Source organism: Orycteropus afer, unplaced genomic scaffold (genome assembly GCF_000298275.1).
Source record: "Orycteropus afer afer isolate SDZICR_OR568_19922 unplaced genomic scaffold, OryAfe1.0 scaffold00152, whole genome shotgun sequence".
In the NCBI taxonomy this organism is placed as follows: Eukaryota; Metazoa; Chordata; class Mammalia; order Tubulidentata; family Orycteropodidae; genus Orycteropus; species Orycteropus afer.
This window is the reverse complement of record NW_006921739.1, coordinates 8,054,256-8,074,771: the sequence shown is the minus strand read 5'-3', so window position 1 is coordinate 8,074,771 and position 20,516 is coordinate 8,054,256. Positions and strand designations below refer to the sequence as shown.

Genomic DNA, 20,516 nt, shown 5'->3' with positions numbered 1-20,516 from the left:
GGCACATAACAACAACAAACCCCATAGAGATTTCAGTTGCAGAACTCCTGCCCTTCTCACCCTTTTCTTTCTAAGGAATAGTCTCCCTCACCTTCTCAAAACAATGCGCGCTCAGTGCCATTAAGTCCCATTCTCAAATGAGCAAAGTAACCACTGTATTCCAAGTCCTCCTCACCACAGAAACCACGGAGCACCCTATCCCATGCAGTTTCCAGAGGGTCAAGGGTCACTTTCTCAGGAAAGTGGTGGTGGTATTATTACTATTCAGACATTAGGTTGGCTAATGAATAAATCTAGGGACCTTTGGCCGTATCTAAAAGTTCTGCCAAATTCTCTATACTTCAGCTATCAGCCAAAATTGCAGTCAGGGCAGGGCCCATATGTCCCTGACTTAAACGCACCAGACTGCCCTCAAATGCTTTGTTTAATCTCCTGCCAACTCCAAAAGGGTATGCAAGGTAGATAGATTATTATCACCCTTTGTACGTTTGGGCTAGGGAACTTGACTAAGAAGACACAGCATGTTGGCTGATGAAAGCCTGATTTGACACCTGTTCTGTTTAACCTAAGTGAATTTCTCTCTTTACTCCAAATTCCTTGGTCAGAAATAATCACCCCTTGCGGCAAGCAGAATAGCACTTTAACTAAACTAACTCACTCTAGGGAGAGGGGAAGGTCAATGGAGGATATAGGATTCTTGGTCCCCGCCCAGAAGCCGGAATTTTCCTCGTGTTTTAAGCAAGATTGAGGGTAGTTCTGGTGTAGCCGTTCGGCTGGGTTCCTTTGAGAGTTTTTCTCGGCAGTTTTGCCGACTTACGTAACAATGCAGCAAAGTTCAGAAAACGAAAATAAAGAAAACGCAAAGCTTGTGACAGACGGGCTCAACATTTTTGGCCTATTACGCGACCCGTAGCCGCGCCCTACTATGACAGTGTGGATGATTTGCCTATAAAAGCCCATTTCCAAGCGTCTTGTCGCCACAATCTCTTCCTGTTGTCGCTGCTGCTGTTGTTTCGGAAGCCGTAGTGACCGTAAAGATGGCGTCTACCAGCCGGTTAGTATGTCCCGTTGAGCCCGGCTTGCTGATGGGCGGGCGGCGAGTGCCGGGTTCTCTAGGCCGCCACAGGAACTGCCGTGTCGGCGAAGCGAGCCGGAGATACGAGGGAGTCGCGACGGGACTGGCTGGCAGGCCAGGACAAAGACGCTTCCAGACAGCAGTACTGTCTGGATGTCGCAGGGGGTACCGAGCCGTCTGCGTTACAGCCCCAGCGTCCTAGGTCTTCCCAAGACTTTCCTTTGTATTCTTACCCAGGCACCACGCTCTTTGGACCCCTGTGTCTCCAGCCGCTGGCTTCGCCTGTTTTCCATATTTCATCCGTCCTTTTTCTTGTCAGTTTTTTCTACGCATGTTTTCCCAGCTACGGCTCACCCAGCCGGAGGGGCCGCGAGTCCTCTTTTACAAAGAGCGGGAAAGGATTATTTCCTGGTGTCTATTGATCTGACAGCTGAAGAGTTGGTAACATCAGGGTTAGGTAAACCGGCTGGAAGCTGGTTACCATCCCAGCAACACTTCGAAGTGGAAGCGAGGGCATTTCTGAAAAGTTTATTAGTTCCCTTTTAAAAGATTTCTTTACAAATGCCACCTTCTGCTAGTCCTGAAGAAAATTATTTTCTGCCTGCAGAAAATTACTTATATATGCTGAGAAATCACTCTAACACACTTTTTAAAAATGTATCCATATCTACGGGGAATGTATGCAGTGCCTTCAGAGACAGTCTTTAATCTTGTGACCTAAAAAATGCTTGCGGACCCTAATTATATCTCTCATTTCCTATGAGGTAGATACTAGTATATTTATGTAAGTGTAAACTGAGTTATGCCAGTGTTGACCTCAAAAGTTAGTATTAGAACAGAGTGGAGAAGAATCTAATAAACTGTTTGCTGTTACCACACAGTTGGCCTCTAGTGAACTCAAAATGTATTGAAAGTTTCAAATTAATTTTTACAGCACTTATGGAAGGCAACCCTATTATAATTTTTCTGTGAAATTGAGTTCCTAATAAAAGCCATAGATCAAAACAGTAAGCTGGAGGAGAAATGCAGACTCTTTCTAGTGTCTGCTAAAACTTGCCATTTTATGTCACTGTTTAAAAAACAAAAAAAAAGTTAGAGTGAGGGGAGCAGCTTTAGTTAATAGCCAGTTCAGGTGTTTGGAAATAACTCTTAATACTAATGACACCCTTGTTTACTGATTCTAGTTCTATGATTGAATGCTCAATCATTCTATCTGGGTGTGGTTCTGTCAGGCCAGAAATCATACTTCCCTTTCTGCTATCTAAATGGAAAACTTTACCTTCCCAAAGTCGCCAAAATACGACTTACATTCTTTTTTGACATTAGTACTTGGAGGTAAATGTATTTCGTAAATATCTGGATACAGTTTTTCATATACTGTATTACCACGTGAAATTTATTTGTAAAAAATGGTATCGAGTATAGTAAAGTCACTTGATACTTTACCCAAGGAATCTATTTACGTTCATGCAGCTTTATTTTCTTCACGTTTAAAAAAAAAAAAAAAAGGTGCTATAAATTTTTTTAGACATATCAAACTCTTAAGTTTCACATATCCTTGCACTAATCCATCTCTTGAAATTTCTCTTCTAGTAATAAAGAAAGGCAAATGTTAGTATTTCTTCTTTCAACACTTTTTCCCCTTGAAGAAGATACATAGTTGCTAGGCTATGGAATTGCCAGGTGTTCTCACCAAGAAGAGCACAAGTGTTCTGAGTTCGTATCTAAGATTCACCACTTAATAGTTCCATGACCTCAGGCAAGTTATTCTGACCATAATTTTTAAAATGGAGATAATCCCTATTTTGGCAAGGTTGTTGCGAAGATTAATAATGTATATAGAGAGCAGGACACATAGTAGGCATCCAGTAAATCACAGGGCATAGAGAATTTCATTTGTCTTGGCTGACCGGTGGCTATAAATTTAGGTTTGGGACTATTTGGCATGTTAAATAGTCTGAATTGTTTTAATGTTACTAATAATTTCTCCATTCCTTCCCTATTATTTCTCTCACTTCTATCACCCTATGTCCTGTGTGGTTCCTCTTTTTTTATCTTACTCTGATGAGTGATTTAGTTAGAAGTTGACTACTTTAGCTTGATTCCATTTTGGTTTTGGACAGATAACACATACAAGTAGTGTATAATAAAAGCACAAAGGAGTATACAGTGAGAAGCCCTCCTTCCCTTGTTCCCAGCCATCTACTTCTCCCCCAAAGCAGTCATTGTTACTAGTTTCTTAGTTTTTCCCTAGAGATTCTGTGCTTTAACAGACTTACATGTATGTGTTCTTCTCTCTTGTGCCCCAAGAAGTGCCCAATGTAGACACACAGTTTAAGTGCATAGTGAGTGCATTGCATGTACATAGCTACCACCCAAGTCCAGAAATCAAGCATCACTAGCACTCCACAAACCTCCCTTGTGTTCTCAGTCATCTCCCCTTCCCTGAGTACCACATTCTGACTTCTAACGCCATATATTTCTTTTTACTAACATCAGTCCTTTTCTTTATAGGCTGTGTTTTACTACCTGTTTTATTAATTTGTAATTTTTATTACTCTGCTAACATTTTCCTTTGTTTCCATGTAGTTTTTAATAATTTATACTGTTTAATATTTTATGTATGTCATAATTTATTAAAACATTTCCTAACGGTAATATAAGGAGCTCTGGTGACGCAGTGCCCAAGACATTTTACTGCTAACCAGAAGGTTGGTGGTTCAAATCCACCAGCCACTCTGCACAAGGAAAATGGGGCAATCTACTTCCATAAAGATTTACCACCTCGGAAAGGCGCATGGGAACAATTAGTCCAAGGGATTGGTAGATCATGCGATCCTCAGCCTATATGACCATGGTATCAGATGGTGCCCAGCTGCCACTGTTAACCACTAGGAGGGGGATTGATGCAGGAGATCCTGGATAGAATAGGAGAAAAATGTGGAACAAGACTCAGAATCATGGAAAAAGACCAGGTTTGCTGGTCTCATGGAGCCTGAAGAAGCCCCTAGCCACCTTTCAGGTCTGTAATTGAGCTCACTCATGTGGCTTCCAGCCAAATAATAGACAGACATAACACTCCTTGGAGGGATCAGTCATGGGAGAACAGAAGGGCAGTTTTTGCATGGGGGCCAGCTCAGGTGGGAGTGCGTAGGAGGGAAGCACACAGGGAAGAGGCAACTACTTGGGAGGGAGTGGGAGGAGAGCTGTTACATTGTCGGGAATTGCAGTCAGTGTCTGAGACAAAATTTGTATGAACTGTATGGAAAATGAATATGCTCTGAACTTTCACCCAAATTGTAATAAAAATTTTAAAAAAAGAATTTATCACCTCAGAAACCCAGTGAAGTTCCCTGTGAGTCAGAATAGACTTGATGGCAATGAGTTTGGTTTTTTGATTAATGGTAATTTATGGCATAAGCATGGATATAAAGTAATCCCTTACTTTTCCAATGAGAAGAGTCAAAACTTGTTTTGGTTAACTTGAATATATAAATTTTGGGGAATATGGATTATTTTCCTATGGGTGTCATTTTTGAAGTTATTTAAGAGTTAACATTTTGAATTATATCTGTCAGCACAGGAATGTTTATGCAAAGGGACAGATACCTATTTACGTATATTTGAATTTTGTCTTTTGGATATATATTTATGATGGCCACAGCATAATCATTTACATAACTACTAAATCTCTGTTAAATTTTTTTGTTTTTAGATTTTCTGTTGTTGCTTTTTAAACCAGTTCTGTTAGATCATTTAAGGCAATTGTGTCTTCCCATGGATGCTTTATTCAAAATAAAATAAATAATTTGTAGGTAAGTTGGTCAGAGCAGCTAGCTGCATATGGTTCTTATTTAGTCTTCCTTTAGTGCAAGAAAACTCTCAAAGTCTTTTCAATGATATAAAAGCTGTACATGCAGCAAGTGAAGATGACTATGATAAAGAATTTGTTGCTGAAGAATTTGTTTCAAGTAGATTTATTTGCTTCTAATTAAGGGCAAATTTACATAACATTAAAGGGCAAGTAGGAGTTGTCTGTAAGTCAGATGTTAGTAACCCAGGGACTACATGTATATTACTAAGGTAACAAGTAGAAAAATACAGACTAGAGATTTATTTTCCAATCAGAGAAATGAGTGACAAAGGGCTGCATGATTGTATATAAATGCCATAAGTTATTATAGTCATTATTGAACTAACCAAGATTTTTCAAAACTTAGTAGGTTCGACGGCACGTAACAACGGTAGGTTACATGTTAAAAGAAGGAACACTTTAGTTTTTTATTTAAGTTTTGAAAGCCTTGTATACCTAGAAATCAAAACCTTCATGAATAAAAATAATTCCAGTGGAATCTTCCTGCTAGTTACTAGCTAGAATGTGAACAGCCTAACTGGGATGCCTGCTTTGAAAATTAAGCTTAAATCATTAAGTTATAAATGTATAGTATTGGAAAAGTGTTTAAAATCCTTCCCTCCTCCTTCTCCCTCATGGTAACTTTGTTATATATTGATTGAGAGGATATAAAAATATGGTTTTTTGTTTTACGGTTTTTTTTTTCAATTTAGTTTGGATGCTCTTCCAAGAGTCACATGTCCAAACCATCCTGATGCAATTTTAGTGGAGGACTACAGAGCTGGTGATATGATATGTCCTGAATGTGGCCTGGTTGTGGGTAAGCAGTTGTTTTGATTTTAACTAAAGTCACTAGTTTGATACGTCACTTTTGCATATTTTCCAAACGATTTTTTAATTAACACATTTTTACACAAGTAATTTATATTTACTGTAATGCAAACAAAAAGAATTAGGAAACAAACAAGAGTAAAACATATCATCCAGAGTTTACTTTTTACTATATATACAAATGCGTGTATTTCATAATTTGGGATGGGAACAAACATTTAAAAACTGAAGTTGAATCAGCTGATTCAAAAGAGCAGAAAACTTCCTCTGTATCATTCTGTGTCCTTAGTCTTAAATATTTGACTTGGTGAGGGACAGACAGAGTGACACTCAGGCATATGAAATAAGCAATCTAAGTGTAACTCAGTTTTTGTGGGTTTTGTGTACTTTGAAAAGTAGATAAACATGATTTATTCTAGAGGAATAATGATAGATCTGTACTCTCATCTGAGACCTTTTAGCCATAAAAAATTATTTGTTATAATTTTCATTTGTTTCTATGGAATCACACTTTTAAAATTTCTATTATAAAATTACCTGTTGTTGTCAAGTCAGTTCTGACTCATAGGAGCCCTATAGGACAGAGTAGAACTACCCCCTGGGGTTTCTAAGACTGTAAATCTTTACACATGCAGATTGTCACATCTTTCCCACAGAGCAGCTGGTGGGTTTGAACCACTGACCTTTTGGTTAGGAGCAGAGCACTTAACTGTGCCAATAGGATTCCTGGTATAAGGTTACTGTTAATAATACCACTTCTTAAAATTTCACTTTTATTTATTCTTGCTTCCTAATCTAGCTGTGCAGCAAAACTATAGAATAGAAATGATCTGTTCAGAAATATTATGCTGGAGATTGTAGCCAGCCCAAGAGTAGGGGTAATAGCTAGCGGTTTGAGTTATTTAGAAATGAGAATGCTAGTAGGATTCTGGTAGCATAGTGGCTAAGGCACTTGACTGCTAACCAGAAGGCTGGCGGTTCAAATCCACCAGCCACTCCTCGGAAGGAAGGTTGGGCAATCCTACTTCCGTAGTGATACTGCCTCGGAAACCCAAGGAGGGGTCGCTATGAGTCGGGGCCGACTCGACGGCAAATAACAACAACAGTAGGATTGTGGGAAGTATAACAGAAACATTGGTGGTGATGTGGTTTTGTACTGTGGAAGTGTCTTACCTGGAGGACATCTGAGATAGCATCCATGTAGGTTGCTTGTGTCAGACCTTTAGTGGGTATTCTAAAACATACAGAATTGCTAATAGGATTTGAAATCCATTAGGAATTTATTCTACTCAGTAAGCAATATTAACAGCTAATACAGTTAACTATATGCTAAGCAGTGTTTGAAGCTCTGGTGGTACAGTGTCTAAGGCATTTGACTGGTAACTGGAAGGTTGGTGGTTCAAACCCACCAGCCACTTTGTGGAGGGAATATGGGGCAATCTACTTCTGTAAAGATTTACTGCCTCAGAAACCCGAAAGGGGTTGCTATTGAGTTGAAATCAACTCGATGGCAGTGAGTTTGGTTTTTGGTTGAGTTAGGTACTGTTTGGGAGTTGGGGTTTGCAGTCAGAAGTGGTATGTAATTGGCTGCTAACTGAAAGATTGGCAGTTTGAACCCATCTGTGACTCCACAGGAGAAAAGGACTGGTGAACTGCTTCCGTAAAGAGTACAGCCACGAAAACCCTATGGAGTCATTCTACTCCGTAAAGCGTAGGGTCGCTATGAGTCAAGGGCTGGCTGGACAGCAGCTAACAACAACAGAAACTGTTCTAAATGATTTACATATTCATTCACTTTAACCTGTTTGGTAAATACTGACATTAACTTCATTTTACAGATAAGAAAACTGAGGTTTAGGTAATCTGACAGTCTGGCTCCATTGTCTTTGCAGGAGCCAGATTTCTGGCCTTTCATAATAAAATGAGTTCAGCCTAGGGTTGGCAAGTTATGCTACCATCTGATTTTATGTGGCCTGTGTGCTAAGAATGATTTTTTACTTTTTTAATGGTTGAAATAAAAGAATATTATTATTTTAGGACACGTGAAACTTATATCAGATGCAGATGTAAGTGTCCATAAATAGTTTTACTAGAACACAGTCACACATTTATTTATGTGTTATCCATGGCTGCTTTCATGCTACAAGGGCAGAGTTTAGTAGTTGCAACAGAGACCTTATGTGGCACTCTAATCACTTTGTACCTCTACGCAGCACAGTACAGATCAGTGTTGTAGCTATAAACCTTGACAGCATTTCAAGTGCCACACATCACCGTGCTTTGGCATTTTATTACAAGTATATACCCATCATGTCAAAACAGAAAAGTGACTTTGAATGCCAGGCTCTTAAGGCATAGTGGAGTGGGAATTAATTTTGTTATTGAATCAGATGGCGAAGCATTGTGTTTATTATGCAATGATATTATAGCTTTGGTAAAAGGATGATTAACAGTGCCATTACTAGACTAAGCGCTCATCATAATATCCCCCAACCGAGGAAAATAATTGAAAAGTTGTTGTTGTTAGGTGCCATTAAGTTGGCTCCAACTCATAGCAACCCTCTGTACAACAGAATGAGACACTGCCCAGTCCTGTGCCGACCTCACAATCCTTGCTATACCTGAGCACATCACTGCAGCCAGTGTGTCAGTCTGTCTTGTTGAGATCATTCCTCTTCTTCATTGACCCTCCACTTTACCAAGTATGATATATCATATCCTTCTCCGGAGAATGGTCCCTTCTTACAACATGACCAAAGTAGGTGAGATGAAGTCTGGCCATTCTCGCTTCCAAGGAACATTCCAGCTGTACTTCTTCCAGGACAGATTTGTTAGTTCTTCTGGCAGTCCATGGTACTTTCACCATTCTTTGCCAACACCACAACTCAAAAGCATCAACTCTTCTCTGGTCTTCGTTATTCATTGTCTAGCTGTCACATGAATATGATACGATTGAAATACCGTGGCTTGGGTTAGGCGCATCTTAGTCTTCAAGGAGATACATTGTTGCTGAAGTTACTAGGCTAAATTTTAATGCCTGGAAATTAAATATGATCAAACTTTAATTTATAGCAATATATTTTTATAGTATTGGTTATTCTAATACAAAATATGACACACTTGTTTTAGAGTATACAGTAGACATATTCACAGGTATTTGTGGTAAAATGTGTATTAGGACATCCTCCAAATGAAGAATCCATTCCATGACCAAACAAGGACACATGACAAGAATCTGATAACAGAATTCTCTTTTGCTGATAATATCATCAAGAGATTGTTAAGATGAAAATAGCTTAATTGAACATCACTCCATGAGCCTAAATTAAAAAAAAAAGTATTAATAAGTGTAAATATAATAAACTAAAAAAAACAAATACACTGCCATCAAGTCGATTCTGACTCACAACGACCCCCATTGGATTTCCAAGGCGGTAAATCTTTACGGAAGTAGATTGCCTGGCCTTCCTTCTGTGCAGTGGCTGTTGGGTTTCAATTGCCAGCTTTCTGGTTATCAGTCAAATGACTTAGGCATTGTGCCACCAGAGCTCCATGCTATTAATACAAGACTATTATATTTATATAAGGAGTTCTAGTGGCGTAGTGCCTAAGGCATTTGAATGCTAATCAGAAGGTTGGCGGTTGAAACCCACCAGCCACTGCACAGAAGGAAGACCAGGCAATTACTACTATAAAGATATACCACCGCGGAAACCCAGTGGGGGTCATTATGCGTCGGAGTCGACTCAATGGCAGTGGATTTGGTTTTTGGTTTATATTAATAGCAAATTAAGATTGTATTATATGTGATATGTAACTAGATTTGTATCATCTTGCTGGCATATACTCTGTGTTACTAGCTTAATGCATTGTGCTAGGGGGATGGGAAAAAATCAAGCTAGACAAATATCCTGCATTCCTCCAAGGACATTGCATATTTGAGATGTTGATCATAGAGACTTGAATTCAGGAAATAACATCATATATTTTCTAATGATCTTGGTACATGGTTTAAAGAAATAATTCGTAATACAAAAATATGTATTTATCTTATGCATATATATAACTATTAGGTATAGATTGCCTTTCTTCTATCCTCTAATAAAATTTCCTCACTGTCCAACAAGCTTTCACTTACAGTCTCCTTGAGACCCACCACTCAGTCCTTAAACCAGTGCTTTGTGTTTTAAATTTTTCTTACAACAGCACCCCACTTCCAGAAATCAATTGCTACTTTGGTTAAGATTTCATTGCATAGTACCCCAACACCTAGTAGCTTTAAAACATTTTATTTTGCTCAGGATTTTATGGTCAAGAATTTGGGAAAGACTCATCTGGGCAGTTGTTTCTTTCCATATGGCATTGCCTAGACCTGAATGATCCACATTCATGATGACTTTTTTTCATAAAACCTGTATTTCTGTGCTCCTAGGCCTCACCACAGGGGGTTTCATCCTCTAGGGATTCTCCACTGGAACAGTGTAGTTAAGGGCTATGCCTAGAATTAGCACAGGATCACGCTGTATTCCGTTTTTAAGTAGTTATAGGACCCACCTAGATTGGAAAGATAGGGAGAGAGACAGAGAGGCTCCATTTTAATGTTAGAGTGACAGGTCACGTTGCAGAAGAATATGTGGGTAAGAGAGATTGTTGCAACTATCTGTTTTTTTTAGTTCTAAAACTCCTTGCTTTAATCACTTTTCACTGTTCAGTAAAATCAATCCTTCTCGTATACTTTTGTTAATCTAATATATAAAATATAAATGAATAATGATTTTTTTCAACTAAATACTAGCACTTTTTAAAAAATAACAAAATGACACCACAAAAATATTCAAGGAAACATCCTACGAGTAATTGCTTTAAAAGTTTTTTATTGTGATTTATGTGCAGATTTACAAAGCAGATTCATTTTACTCAATAGTTCATGCACATTTAGTTTCGTATCACCGATTATAATCCCAACAATAAACAGTTCTCCTCCCATCTCACCCCTGTGACTACTACCCCTTTCCTGTGCCCTTCTTATCTGTGCATCCCTGTCTGTCCAGCTTTCCCTCTATGCAAATACTGCCCTTCTGATGTCTCATGGTTGATTGATCTAACGGATGCATCTCCCTAGGGTAGGTGTTCTGCTTATAGGCCTTCTGCTGTTTAGCTTAGAGCTAATCCACAGAAGTGAGTCCAGTTCCAGACTCAAAGAATAATCTGGGACCATAGTCTTAGGAGGTCCTCCAGTCTCTATCTGAGCAGTAATTCTGGTCCTTTTTGTGGTTTTGAATTTTGTTCTACGTTTTTCCTCCCACTCTATCCAGGATCTCCAGTTGTGATCCCTTTCCAAGTGGATGGTGTTGGTAGCCAGGCACCATTTAGTTCTTTTGGTCTCAGGGTCATAAAGGCTGAAGTCCCTGTGGTCCATCAATCCTTGCACTAATTGTTCCCAAGTTGACTTTGATTTTCTTCACTCTTCTTTGCTGCAGATGAGGGGAAACCAATAGTTGCATCTTATATGGCCACTTAAAAGCTTTTAAGACCCCAGTTGCTGCTCACCAAAGTAGGATATAGAACAAGATTTTATGTACTATATTGTGCTAGTTGAGCTTGATTTCCCCTGAAACCATGATCCTTGAGCCCGTATACCCAGTGACTCTCTCTCTCAAGATATTTGGTTGTCACTGAGAAGCTACTCCAACCTTGTCCCCTGTTACTTCTACAAGGTATACGGATATTTTTGTGGCACAAATACATATGTAAGAATATCTTCAGCAAAATCTATCCTTGGTCATGGTTGTATTCCTGTTCATCTACCCACACCTAATCTTCTCACCTGTCTATGCAGCATTTACCAGTAGACTAGTGTTTGTTGCAACTATATTTATTAAATATGATTTGCCACACATTTAATGTCCCCCTCCAATATTTAAATGCATATGTAATATGTAGGCTGTTTTGTAGCTATATTTAATACTGTTCAACATGTAACCATTGTTTATTTAATTGGTTTCCTTTTATTTGAATCATAAAATTTTTTAAATTTTAGACATACAAAGAGTTATTTTATCAGTGATCTTTAGGATATTGGTAGTGAATTTTCAAACAGGACCAGGTTTATTTATTTATTTATTTATTTTTAAGTAGCCTTAATTTTTTGGAGTGGGTTTATAAAAATTATACAGAAAGTATAGAGAGCTCCTATAAGGACCCCTGCCCCACATCCATTATTTTTCCTGTTAATATCTTGCATTTCTGTGATACATTTGTTACAAGTGATAAACCAATATTGATACATTATTATAACTAAGTCCATAGTTTAGATGAGGGTTTTATATGAGTTTTTTTTAACAAATGCTTAATGTAATGTGTCCACCATTAACAGGGCCGATTTTAAAACCAAGCTTTGACATTCCTATCATGAAACCATAGGTTCTAACTGCATTATTATCATCATGCCACTCCCCCAATAGTGTGATTGTGTCACTTTTCAATTTGGACACAATGTAGCAATGTAGTCATATTTAGATTGTCAATTTGTTCCTACATTTGACCTTGTACATTGCTTGTACATTGATTTTTAGCCAGCAGATTATTAAGTTATAAGCTATTATAATAGCTGATGACCATGAAATTGGATTAGTTATGATTTTTATAAATTAGAATCTCACCATGAGTGTGTAAAACTGGTAGTGTCATTTCTAGATAAAACTACTTTTTGTTTTCTGTTTACATCTGAATTCTCTCCTTCTTCTTAAGAGCAGCATAAGGAAAATACCAGAAAGTTGTTTAGATAGATTTAAAGGAGAGAAAGAATCCACTGAGACCTCTTCCTCCTAAACTAATTCAGGGTATTGTTAATACCAGTGAATCTGAAACAGGAATGCATGAGTGTGCATTAAGCATCAGCTGGAGATGTTGTCAGTGATGGCAAGCATTGATCTATGGATGGATAGATGGGTAGACAGGCTGAATGATTAGGTATGTCTATGCAGGGGGGAATGTGCCCATGACCATGTATAGGGTGGGCAGACAATGCTTCTGTAAGTGTATTTATATGTTCTGCAAGAATTTCCAGGTATACAGGAGAGCTGACAAGGGACAAGATTATAGTCACTTCTTGGCCACAGCCAGCTACCCAAAGGGCGCAAGCAGTTGGACCTGTGGGCTCAGGACCATGGTCGCAGGGGACATCGAACTCAGTTGACATAACATACTACACAAAAACATTGTTCCACATCCTATTTCGTTGACTGGGATCTTAAAAGCTTGCAAGCGGCCATCTAGATGCAACGATTGGTTGCTCCTTGTCCAGAGCAAAGAAGAATGAAGAAAACCAAAGATGCATGGAAACAATTAGTCCAAGGGGACTGGTACATCATGTGATTCTCAGCCTATATGACTATGAGACCAGAACTAGATGGTGCCCAGCTACCACTGTCAACCACTAGGAGGGGGATCTATGTAGGAGATCTGGACAGAGTGGGAGAACAATGTGGAACAAAACTCAAAATCATAAAAGAAGAAAAAAAGACCAGGTTTGCTAGTCTGATAGAGCCTAGTGGAACCCCTGAGATTTTGGCCTTTAGCTACCCTTCAGGTCTGGATTTGAACCCACTCCTGTGGTTTCTAGCCAAACAACAGATAGGCATATGAACTGAACATTTACATTAGGTAGATACATTCCTTGGAGAGATCAATCATGGGAGAATAGAAAGGCAGTGTATGCACAGGGAGACAGCTTGGGGGGCAGGAGTGCATGGCAGGGAAGGACACAGAGAAGAGGTGGCTCTGGGGAGGAAGTGGGAGGGGAGCCGTTGCATTGTGAGAGACTGTAGTCAATGTCATGAGACAAAGTGTATGTGAACTGATGTATGGAAGATGAATTTGCTCTGTAAACTTTCACCCAAATCACAGTAAAATTAAAGGAAAAAAAAAGAATATGCTGGAGAACGTTTAAAAGAAGATTCTGAGTCCTACTCCCAGAAATTCTAGTGCAAGTAATATGTTGCTAATGTATTGAGAAACACAAATATATACTATAAATTTTACAGTTTATCACAGTTTGAGATCTTTTATACTTTTAGATTTTTCATCTTTCATATTTTCCATGTCTCCAAATTTAGACTGTAAACTCCTGTGGAACAGACTTATTAGTTATGTGTCTGCATAGCTTCTGATATAGCTAGGATTTAATGGCCCTAGACTCAAGGATTGACTCTACTATTTAACAAAATATGTAACTATACTCAAATTATATAATTTCTCTGGGCTTAAGTTTCTTCATCTGTAAAATTAGTCCCGTTTACCCTCAAAAAACACCTACTATACATCTCAAAATTGTTAAGAATCAAAGGAGATACTATATGAAGTAGTATCATTTTAGTATGAGATTTTACTGATACATATTTCTGTGGATATACAAGTGTCTTTTTTTTTTTTTTCTAACTGTGGAGAGCCCTAAGTCTTAAAGGACTGTTGGGACATGGTGAGTGACTAATTGAGCAACGGCTCCCATAAATAGGTTGATACTTTCAGTGTCCCCATAAGGACTAGGACTGATGGGCCCTAAGTCTTGTGGGTTGATGCTCTTAAGTGTCCCTGAAGGTTGAGCCCTGCTCTTAGAACACCATCAGCCATTTTCTCCCTTGTGTTGTTTAGAGAAACAGCAGGTGCAAAAGAGGCAGAACCTTTGATTGAACCCAGAATATGTGGAAGCCAATCTAAACTATATAAGTTTGAGAATAATCATAATAAAATTGGCACTGCTTTGCAATGGCTCTGAGTGTCCCTCCCGTTCCCATCCTTTAACTTTTCTTTCATTTTTAACTCATTCTCTTACCCCCTGTTCTAGAATTGTCGTGCCGGCCGCGACATCTAACCTTGTAGAAAATTAGGGTGATTATAAGTTTGAAATACTGCTCTTTACTAGCATGTCGGTTACAGCATATGTTTGAGGGATTGCTATGGGTCTGACATATTTATTGCTCTCATGGTGTTTTAAAGATTATTGGGTTACAGTGCTTCCTAAAGGGGAAAAAATCCAGATTTAGTTTAGTATGGTCAAGCTGTGTTTCTAAAGTAGAGTATTTTTATTCATTTTCAAATCCTTGCTTTGGCATATCTTAATTCCCAGCTACAGTATCCTTCTTGCCTAGTTTAGAACTTTTAATTTAGGTACTACCCTCTCCTGAGCATCAGAGAATTACTGATTTAACACAACTGCTCTTTGAAATTTTTTCCATTTTATAGAGGGGAACCTGAGGCTCAAATTGTGTGTAGGTAAATTTGCTGAAGATTTTATAGCTAGTAAGTGACAGAGCTATTTAGATCCAGGTCTGTGGAATTGAAAAAGCCTTTGGTCTTCCTACTCTACCTCTCCATTAAGGCCTGTGCTGGTTAGTATGACACTAAAAGCAAGCCCTAGTGTAACTCTGTGGATTGGGTATGGAAGAAAGGAGGGCAAATTAATACAACACAGTGTGGTAAAAGCTATTTACATATCTTCCAGGTATGGTGAGAACAAAAAGGAAGGAAGTGATACTTCCTGAGAAAGTTACTGAATTTTTATAGAAGCTACAGATATAAAATAGAAATGAAAGTTAATCCTTTTGTGACAAAATTATTTTCTGCTCTGAATTTTTTGTTGATAACGTGCTTTCATTAATGGAAAGCATCTTGAAATCAAGGGTGGGAAATTTTTAGTAATTTGATAGAATTATATGTCCCAAATTGACATTGGTGGTGGGATTGGTGTAGTGAGGCATGTTTCTTCAGATTCATGCAGTTATACAGGTTTCCACCAGGTGGCAGCACGTACTAGGATAGCACATTCTCAAGACACCTCCGAGGCTGAAATGTTGATAGCTAACACATGTTCCACGAGTCATGAAAGGATTAAGCATTGGGAAGGGAACAAGTTCTTTTGGGGTTTTATATCTAGAATGTTGTTGTTGGGTGCTGGCAAGTCAGTTCCAATTCATAGTGACCCTGTGTACAATAGAACACAACATTGCAAGGTCCTACGCCATTCTCATAACCGTTGCCATATTTGAGCCCATTGTTGTAGCCACTGTGTCAGTCCATCTTGTTGAGGGTCTTATGTTTTTTCCGTATCTCTTTACTTTACCAAGCATGATATGCTTCTCCACGTATTGGGCCCTCTTTTAACATGTCCGAAGTACATGAGATGAAATCTCGCTATCCTCACTTCCAAGAAGCAGTCTCGCTGTACTTCTTCCAAGACAATCTGTTCATTCTTCTGGCAGTCCTTGATATGTTCGGTATTCTTTGCCAACACCATAATTCAGATGCATCAGTTCTTTGATCTAAGATGACTGGAAAATATCACCTTAGCTTTCAAAATGACATCTTTGCTCTTTAACACTTTGAAGAGCTCTTTGGGAGCAGAGTTGTCAAATGCAATATATTGTTTGATTTCTTGAGTGCTGCTTCCATGGGCATTGATTGTAGGTCAAGTAAAATGAAATCAGTGACAACTTCAGTCTTTTTTCTGTTTATCATGATGTTGTTTTTTGGCCCTGTTGTGAAGATTTTTGTTTTCTTTATGTTGAGGTATAATCCATACTGAAGGCTTTGATTGCCATCTGTAAGTGCTTCAAGTCCTTTTCACTTTCAGCAAACAAGGTTGTCATATGCATATTGCAGGTTGTTAATGAGGTTATTAATATCTAGAATATTCAAATCCAATTTTAAAAATTAATATTCTTAAAAGGGTTGAATATAAGTATATGAAATATTATATAGCAATTAATAGTTAGAAAATGAGATTTTTACCAGAGGAAAAAAAAATACATAGATCTAATCTTAAATGTGACATACATATACTTTGAAATCTAAAAAATGCCTTGAGGAAAGACACTATTCCCCTAGCCAAGAAGAGTGATAAAAATTGTTCAGTCCTTCCCCAAAAAAACTATGTAGATTTGGTATTGTTTAATTCAAAATCAACAGTATTTTGATAGGAGTGAATTTTTTTTTTAATGTATTGAGGTATAATTATAGAGAAATGTATAGTTTGAATTTTGCACATACCAATGTAATCAATGCCCTAATCGAGCTATAGAGACCATTTTTTATCACCTTAGAAATTGCCTTACATCTCTTTCCAGTCAGTTACCAACCACTAGCAGCATCCAGTATACTGATTTCTGTCTGCATAGATTATTTTGCCTGTTTTTGAACTTCATATAAATGGAATCATGTGGTACGTACATTTTTGTGACCTTTTTGGCTTAAAATAGTGGTTCTGAAATGCATTCATATTACTGCATGTGACAATAGCTTATTTTCTGAGTAGTATTGCATTTTATCCACCACTTGTCTGTTAGTTTGTTGTACTATGGCAGCTTGTGTGTTGCTATGCCACCAGGATTTCAAAAAACAGCAGGGTCACCCATGGTGGACAGGTTTTAGTGGAGCCTCCAGACTAAGATAGATGCAGAAGGAAGAGGCCATCCACTCACTTCTTAAAGAATTGGCCAGTGAAAACCTTATGAATAGCAGTGAAACACTGTCTGACATAGTAGTGGAAAGCTTTATGAATAGCCTTGAAACATCTAATACAGTACTGGAAGATGAGCCCCTCAGGTCATAAGGCACTCAAAATATGACTGAGGAAGAGCTCCCTCATCACAGTAGAGTGGACCTTAATGACGTGGGTGGAGTAAAACTTTCAGGACCTCCATTTGCTGACATGGCACAACTCAAAATGGGAAGAAACAACTGCAAACATCCATTAATAATCAGAACATGGAATGTACGAAGTATGAACGCAAGAAAATTGGAAGTTGTCAAAAATGAAATTAGAAGGCATGCATAAAGATCAATATCCTAGGCATTAGCTGAATTGGACTGGTTTTGGTCATTTTGAATCAGACGACCATATGATCTGCTATGCCAGAAATGACAAATTGAAGAGGAATGGCGTGGCATTCATTCATCACAAAGAATGTTTGAAGATCTATCCTAAAGTAACAGTGCTGTCAGTGATAGGCTAATATTCACACGCTTACAAGGAAGACTAGTTACTACTACTACTATTCAAATTTACACACCAACTACCAAAGACAAGAAAATTGAAGATTTTTACCAACTTCTGCAGTCTGAAATTGATTGAACATGCAATCAAGATGTGTTGATTATCACTGGTGATTGGAATACAAAAGATGGAAACAAAGAAGAATCACTGGTAATTGGAAGATACGGCCTTGGTGATAGAAATAACGTTGGACATCGCATGATAGAGTTTTGCAAGACCAATGACTTACTCGTTGCAAATATCTTTTCTCAACAACAAAAACAGTGGATTTTGTCAGATGGAGTGCATAGGAATCAGATCAACTACATTTGTGGCAAGAGGCGATGGAGAAGCTCAGTCTCCTTCAGCCAAAACAAGGCCAGGAGCTGCCTATGGAACAGACCATCAGTTGCTCGTATGCAACTTCAAGTTGAAGTTGAAGATGATAAAAACAAGTCCATGACCTTGATTGTATCCCTCCTGAATTTAGAGACCATCTAAAGAATAGATTTGATGCATTGAACCCCAGTGACCAAAAACCAGAGAAATTGTGGGATGACATCAAGAACATTATCCATGAAGAAAGCAAAAGGTCATTCAAAAGACAGGAAGGGAAGAAAAGACCAAAGTGAATGTCACAAGAGACTCTGAAATTTGCCCTTGAACGGTGGGTAGCTAAAGTAAATGGAAGAAATGACAAGATAAAAGAGCTGAATAGAAGATAGCAAAAAGCAGATTGAGAAGACAAAGTCAATTATAATGAATTGTGCAAAGACCTGGAGTTAGAAAACCAAAAGGGAAGAACACACTCAGCATTTCTCAAGCTGAAAGAATGGAAGAAAATATTCAAGCCTTGAGTTGCAATATTGAAAGATTCTATGGGCAAAATATTGAATGATACAGGAAATATCAAAAGAAGGTGGAAGGGGGGATACACATTCACTGTACCAAAAAGAATTGGTTGGTGTTCATCCATTTCAGGAGGTGGCATATGATCAAGAACCAAAGGTATTGAAGGAAGAAGTTGAAACTGCACTGGAAGACTTGGCATAGAACAAGGCTTCAGGAATTGACAGAATATCCATTGGGATGTTTCAATAAATGGATGCCACACTGGAGGCGCTCACTTGTCTGTGCCAGTAAATTTAGAAGACAGCTACCTGGCCAACTGACTGGAAACAATCCATATTTGTACCCATTCCAAAGAAAGGTTATCCCATAGAATGTGGAAGTTAATGAACAATATCATTAATATGACATGCAAGTAAAATCTTGCTGAAGATATTTCAAAAATGGTTGCAGTAGTATATTGACTTCCAGAAATGCAAGCTGGATTCAGAAGAGGACATGGAACAAGAGATATCATTGCTGATGTCAGATGGATCTTGGCTGAAAGCAAAGAATACCACAAAGATGTTTACTTGTGTTTTATTGACTGTGAAAAGGCATTCATTTGTGTGGATCATAACAAATTATGGATAATATTGAGAAGAATGGAAATTCCAGAACACTTAATTGTACTCATGAGGAACTTGTTCATAGACCAAGAGTCTGTCATTTGAACAGAACAAGAGGATACTGCATGGTTTAAAATCAGAAAGAGAGTGTATCAGGGTTGTATCCTTTCCCCATACTTATTCAATCTGTATGCTGAACAAATAATCCCAGAAACTGGGCTATATGAAGTAGAATGTGGCATCAGGATTGTAGGAAGACTCATTACAACCTGTGATACGCAAATGACACAACATTGCTTGCTGAAAGTGAGGATGATTTGAAGCACTTGTTGATGAAGGTTAAAGACTTTAGTCTTCAGTATGGATTACATCTCAACATAAAAAAATCCTCACAACTGGACCAATAAGCAAAATCACAATAAATGGAGAAAAGATTGAAGTTGTTAAAGATTTCATATTACTTGGTTCCACAATCAACACGAATGGAAGCAGCAGTCAAGACATCATATGATGTATTCCACTGGGCAAATCTGCTGCTAAAGATCTCTTTAAGGTCCTGAAGAGCAAATATGTCTCCTTGAAGACTAAGGTGCACCTAACCCAAGCCATGGTATTTTCAGTCACCTCATATGCATGCGATAGCTGTACAATGAATAAGGAACACAGAAGGAGAGTTGATGCTTTTGAGTTGTGGTGTTGGTGAAGAATACTGAAAGTACCATGGACTGCCAGAAGAATGAATAAATCTGTCCTGGAAGAAATGCAGCCAGAATGCTCCTTGGGAGTGAGAATGGCCAGACTTCATTTCACCTACTTTGGTCATGTTGTCAAAGGGATCATTCCTTGGAGAAGGATATCATGCTTGGTAATTGGAGGGTCACAAAGAAGGGGTAGACCTTCAGTGAGATGGATTGACACAGTGGCTGTGTGTAGTGATGGGTTCAGGTATAGCAAGGATTGTGAGACTGGCACAGGACCAGGCAGTGTATTGTTCTGTTGTCCATGAGGTCGCTGTGAGTCAGAGCACACTTAATGGCACCCAACTCAACAACAACATTGCATTTTATACATTTTCCAATGGAGGGTATTTGGCTTGTTTTCACATTTTGGCTACTATGAGTAATGCTGCTGTGAACATTACTGTATTAGACTTTTGTAGATAAATACTTAAAAATGGAATTGTCAGATTTTTTTTTTTTTTAGGATTTGGGTGAAGATTTACAGAGTAAATTCACTTTTCATACAGCAGTTCACATATACTTTGTCTCA

The 20,516-nt window shown here is 38.3% G+C and overlaps 1 protein-coding gene across 1 annotated transcript in view; it reads left to right on the top strand.

Moving 5' to 3' along the window:
* Positions 1-1,037: 1,037 nt before the first annotated feature.
* Positions 1,038-20,516, top strand: part of GTF2B (general transcription factor IIB) — a 63,025-nt gene continuing 43,546 nt past the window's right edge. Inside the window, exons 1-2 of the mRNA XM_007946185.2 lie at positions 1,038-1,054; positions 5,642-5,748. Of these exons, the coding sequence (XP_007944376.1) occupies positions 1,038-1,054; positions 5,642-5,748 (124 nt within the window). The remainder of the gene's footprint in view (positions 1,055-5,641; positions 5,749-20,516) is intronic.